The 5000-nt window shown below is 45.1% G+C and overlaps 1 protein-coding gene across 5 annotated transcripts in view; it reads right to left on the reverse strand.

The window, feature by feature from the left end:
* The window catches only part of LOC110000703 (rapamycin-insensitive companion of mTOR), a 23049-nt gene that overhangs the window by 17083 nt on the left and 966 nt on the right, over nucleotides 1-5000 (reverse strand). For 4 of the 5 annotated variants that reach the window (XM_065965669.1, XM_065965667.1, XM_065965666.1 and 1 more), the window contains 9 exons: nucleotides 4602-4699; nucleotides 3858-3922; nucleotides 3640-3771; nucleotides 2883-2946; nucleotides 2226-2352; nucleotides 1957-2126; nucleotides 1813-1874; nucleotides 1301-1368; nucleotides 420-502 (listed from right to left, as the gene is read on the reverse strand). In XM_065965669.1, the coding sequence (XP_065821741.1) occupies nucleotides 420-502; nucleotides 1301-1368; nucleotides 1813-1874; nucleotides 1957-2126; nucleotides 2226-2352; nucleotides 2883-2946; nucleotides 3640-3771; nucleotides 3858-3922; nucleotides 4602-4699 (869 nt within the window). The remainder of the gene's footprint in view (nucleotides 1-419; nucleotides 503-1300; nucleotides 1369-1812; nucleotides 1875-1956; nucleotides 2127-2225; nucleotides 2353-2882; nucleotides 2947-3639; nucleotides 3772-3857; nucleotides 3923-4601; nucleotides 4700-5000) is intronic. The other variant, XM_065965670.1, reaches the window with a different exon arrangement.

Raw genomic sequence — 5000 nt, forward strand, 5'->3', positions numbered from 1 at the left:
TTGTTTTTTTGAACCAGGCTGTAAACATGTTCATCTCTGCTGTAAAAACAGGCTTTTTAGAATGGGTGTGTATTGTGACTTCCTGTGCTTCTGCAACCAGCCTCTAGTGGACACTTGAGGAACTGCAGGATTTTACACTTCAGCATCGGCTTCATTTTTCAACACCGGAGGTTGCAGCTTTGGTTCAGCCTCCTGTTAGCTTTCTGTGGGAAGTTTGGTAGTGCCAATATTAGGAGTCTAGGATGTCTATTTTAGTTGCCATGGTATCAGACAGGTATTAACGTAGTTATTATGAACTATAAAATGTGGTCGCATTAAAACCCCTGATCGTTGAAGCTCAGAGCGTTCAGCTGCTGTGTGAAAGGTTGTTGTGTTCTTTAACAAAGAAAAACCAACTCCACTGTAACATCATGACCTACCCTCACATCCATATTTGGTATACACAGTAAACCAATCAGAGACTGGAGTCCAGAGCTGCCTGACTTACACAGGTTAATGATGCCTGCGGGTACACACACACACACACACACACACACACACACACACACACACACACACACACACACACACACACACACACACACACACACACACACACACACACACACACACACACACACACACACACACACACACACACACACACACACACACACACACACACACACACAGAGAGAGAACAGGGTCTGAGTTTACAGCACAGCAACATTTCGAGACTATCAGAGATAAACGGGGTAAAAAGGCGATGTGTAGGTGTGTGGTTATTACCTGTAGGAGACACAAACATTCGGTACAGCATCCACAGTTCAATATGCGCTTGTGAATTATAGTCAAAAGTCTTTTTCTCTGAAACGCCTCTGGTTGTGTGTGCCTGTGAGTCCATGCACTGGGATGAGGAAACCCCTCGATCACAACACTGGTGTCAGATTACACACATTACTTTAAACTGGCGAGCGGTGAGGAGAGGCAGCTGAGAATCGTGACCAAAGAACCGAGGTGCGTATTGAACCGCTCGCTGAATGTATTGTTTCATACCTAGTGTGTGTGTGTGTATCGAGGAAAACACTGTAGAAATCAGGGCAAAAGTGTCGTTTACTACAAATGTGTGGCCGCTCAGCAGGAGGTCAGATGTTACCATCACTTATCATTTCATTCACAGCGTGGATATTTAGACCTTCTGTACATTACAGAAAACATGGCAGGCTACTGGAGGTCAGTGTGGGACATGTATTTTTACTGTAATCCTTAGAGGAGCAGTAGATTTATAAAAAACAGGATGAGTGTTGTTGGCAGTATTTACCTGACCACGAGCGAAACGAGGCGACTATCGACATTTTACTGGCCGTGAAATGAGCCTGTCTGTCCTCCCTGATGACGACAGATAAAACAAGATTAATGAACACCCTGAATATTACAAATACCAGAAAATCAGGAATATAAGACACACTTTTAAAACCTTTACATGCAGGTTTGATTGAAAAGACTCCTTGGTTAGAGAGCGAGAGGAGGGGGGCAGAGAGACTCGAGTCGAGGGCTGTGGGTCTGAATTTAGCTAGCAGGATTACAAACTCCACCTGGTGGTGACAGGCGGTACTAAAAGAGACACAGCAGCACACAGACTGATCGATGTAGACTTTAATGGAAACCATCAAGGAAGACAGTTTGAACCTTTGTCACCTCTGACAGACGGCAAAAAAACCAGACTGAGACCCACATCCAGGTGTGACTTATATTCCAGATTTTACGGTATTAGCGTTGAACATAATCAGAACCCTTTTGATGTTTTATGTTTATCAGTCTGTGAGGACTCACTTGAGCAGCGCAGAGTCAGGACTGTGTCTGTAGTGGAAGTCGGTGTACGGGGCCAGGATTTGCTGAAAGAGCACAGAGTCATGTTTTATATCAAACAACAGAAAACACAGAGTGAGAGAGGATTCTGGAGTGTATGGTCTGTACCTCGAGCTCGACGTCAGCGCGCACATAGCGGCGGGTGTGTGGGTGGTTGAGGAGGTGCAGGACGGTGGTGATCAGGGCCTCGTTGATCCGGATCAGCTGACAGGCGGTCACGCTCCTCAGGATGGTGCTGAGCCCTCCCCGCTGGGCCACCACAACGGGGTTCTTTAAGGCTTCAGAATAAAGAGGCCACACAGACTGTGACACCGCTGACATCACCCTGTGTGTGTGTGTGTGTGTGTGTGTGTGTGTGTGTATGAGTGTGTACTCACATAGCTCACAGAGAATGGCGATGCAGACTCGCACCATCCTGTCTCGTTCATGAAGCCCGTCGTTGCCCACGGCGATTAGGGCATTGGTGAGAGAGGAGGGGAAAAGCTGAGCGTTCACACTGATCATCTGTGTACGGACGGACACACACACACACACACACACACACACACACACACACACACACACACACACACACACACACACACACACACACACACACACACACACACACACACACACACACACACACACACACACACACACACACACACACACAGTCTGTTTGTAAACTGTATAAAATATGGACGTAGTCTCAGTTATGTCGCCCGTTGGTTTCTGAAGCACAATTTTGAAGCCCAAAGATGGCGGTCGCCAAGTTGAAAATGCTGTTTGACACAAACTGTCAGTCAACCTAACGACAGGCAAAGAGCTGCAAAGAGGCGGGTCTTAAGCCTCCAGACCAACAGCTACAACACGTCCGCCTGTCAGTCAGATCAGCCACGCCCAAATAGGACTCGTCTACTGTGTTGCCATCTTTAATGAACTGGTCTGTAATCTTTTTATCAGCAGAGTTATTGTACATTAATTAAGAGGCAGTGCGCTCATGCTAAGCGATGTTTCTACGTGTAATAATAACCATCAGAAGCAGATCTCACCTTGCGTGCCAGTCTGACCGCCTGAGTTCTTTCCACCTCGTTGCTCTGCTGAATATCGATACACCTGAGACGGATTCAAGAGGACGATCAGAGCAGAGGATCCACAGTCACTACACAAACACAACATCACTGTGGGTGGAGCTGGGGTCGTCCTGGTTCTGAACCAGGTGAGCCGGATTATTATCGTTGACAAAAACATACTAACTGAATAAAACAGTAATGTGTGTTTACAAAGTTATAGAGAAGATGTCTTAAGTTTTCATTTTGACTCGAGCACGCTGAGAGACACACAAACAATCTGTCTCAGACACAGAATCAGAATCAGATTTATTGGCCAGGTATGCTTAAACACATACAAGGAATTTAACTTTGGTGAACTGTGCTCTCTTATGTACAGGTACAACATTAAATATCAACAATAAACATAATAAAAGACTAATATTTACATGACTAAACATGAAACAGTGCAGTGGTGAATAGTGCAAAAGATGCTGAAGTAACATGATAAGTAAAGGGATGTAAAGGGATGTGTGTTGTTGTGGTGGCTGCCATGACAGAGCCGCCATGACAGCCACGACATGTTCTCTCATTTCCATCTGTGACATGGCGCTTTGCATTGTGGGAAACAGTATGCAAGAGAGACCGGTCTGATGCAGACTCAGTAAGACCTCTGGGTATTTTTGACAAACTCAGGATCTCACATTTGTTCGCGCACTGCATTTTGGGCCGGCTAGAAAACAGTGGAGGTCTCTCTCACCTGGCGATCAGGTAGTCCACCTGCAGCCTCAGCACCTTCTCTAGCACACCGCTGTCCCTGATCAGGTGACGCAGAGCTCGTAGTCCTGCCGCCCGAACCTCTTTGGCCTCATTCAACAACGCCAGCCGGAGACTGAGGAGAGGCAGGATTTAATTAGAGCATGATTAGGAACACTGCAGCAGAAGAAAAGAGCAGCATGAACACGTCCACACACTGACCAGACGATGATCTCCTCATGTGTGAAGCCGAGTTTCTTCTCTGAGTGACCCACGCTGCAGAGGAGCTGAGAGGACACAAATACACACAAATACACACAAATACACACAAATACACACAAATACACACTGCAGTTTATATATTCAACAACACAAACTACAAGACAGTACAACACTTGTATTAACAGTATAAACATGATAACAAAACTAAAGTTACACTTAAGAAGAAGAGGTATAATTAGCAAAGGATTCTGGGATGTGTTGTTCTTCGAGTCTGGAAGAAAAATGATGCACACAGTCTTGTACCTTCAACTTTTTCTCAGTTTTAAAACGCCTTTTTGTCACGAGTATTGGGTTAGCTGGTTGTCATGGTTACAGGCTTCACTCTCTTGATATAAGGATTTTGTGAAATGTCAATGAAAGGATTTGAACGGGGAAATTTACTTCAGGAACCAGAGCTGCAGAAAAAGATGTTGGTCAGTGTTGAGCTCTGACACATCAAATAATCAAAAAGAAAATTAGGCTTGATGATAACTTCAAATGTATCTGGGCGGGGTTTATGACCTATTCTGCAGCCAATCATCCAGCTCTGAATGTTTTTTTAGCTTCACTTGAGGCGAGGTGTTCTTCGGCCTGCTCTTTATACCGTCTACAGCTGCAGCTCTCAGAGGTGCACTCACTCCTTAAACACAGGAACATCACTCCTCAGAGTAAGCGCCCGTTTACTCTCCCGGCGTTCACACACACCTTCACTAAGTTGTTGAGGTGTCCCAGCTTCCTCATGTTGGACACTTCTTTCTGCTTCACCACATTTTGAAGGATTTCAAGAAGATTTTCTGCAGGATCTGAAACCAAACAGAGGAATGTCAAACAGAGACGTTTTAAATCAGAGCGACATGTTTCACATTAACAGTGAGATGTTCGCTTTACACACAGTGAGCGTCCTGACGAGTGTCAAACAGAAACAACGACCACATTAAACACAGACGGGTAAATACTGGTACCCGCAGCGCTGGAACTCACTGGGTCTAACGTCTTCTCTTCAGTTGTTCACAAACATGAACTGTTTTAATAAAACTGATGCACTTTTACAAAGAGCTCTTTAATCTCTGCTGTAAAAAAAACGTATGTATGTGACTTCCTGTG

The sequence above is a fragment of the Labrus bergylta genome, chromosome 17 (assembly GCF_963930695.1).
Source record: "Labrus bergylta chromosome 17, fLabBer1.1, whole genome shotgun sequence".
Taxonomy (NCBI): Eukaryota; Metazoa; Chordata; class Actinopteri; order Labriformes; family Labridae; genus Labrus; species Labrus bergylta.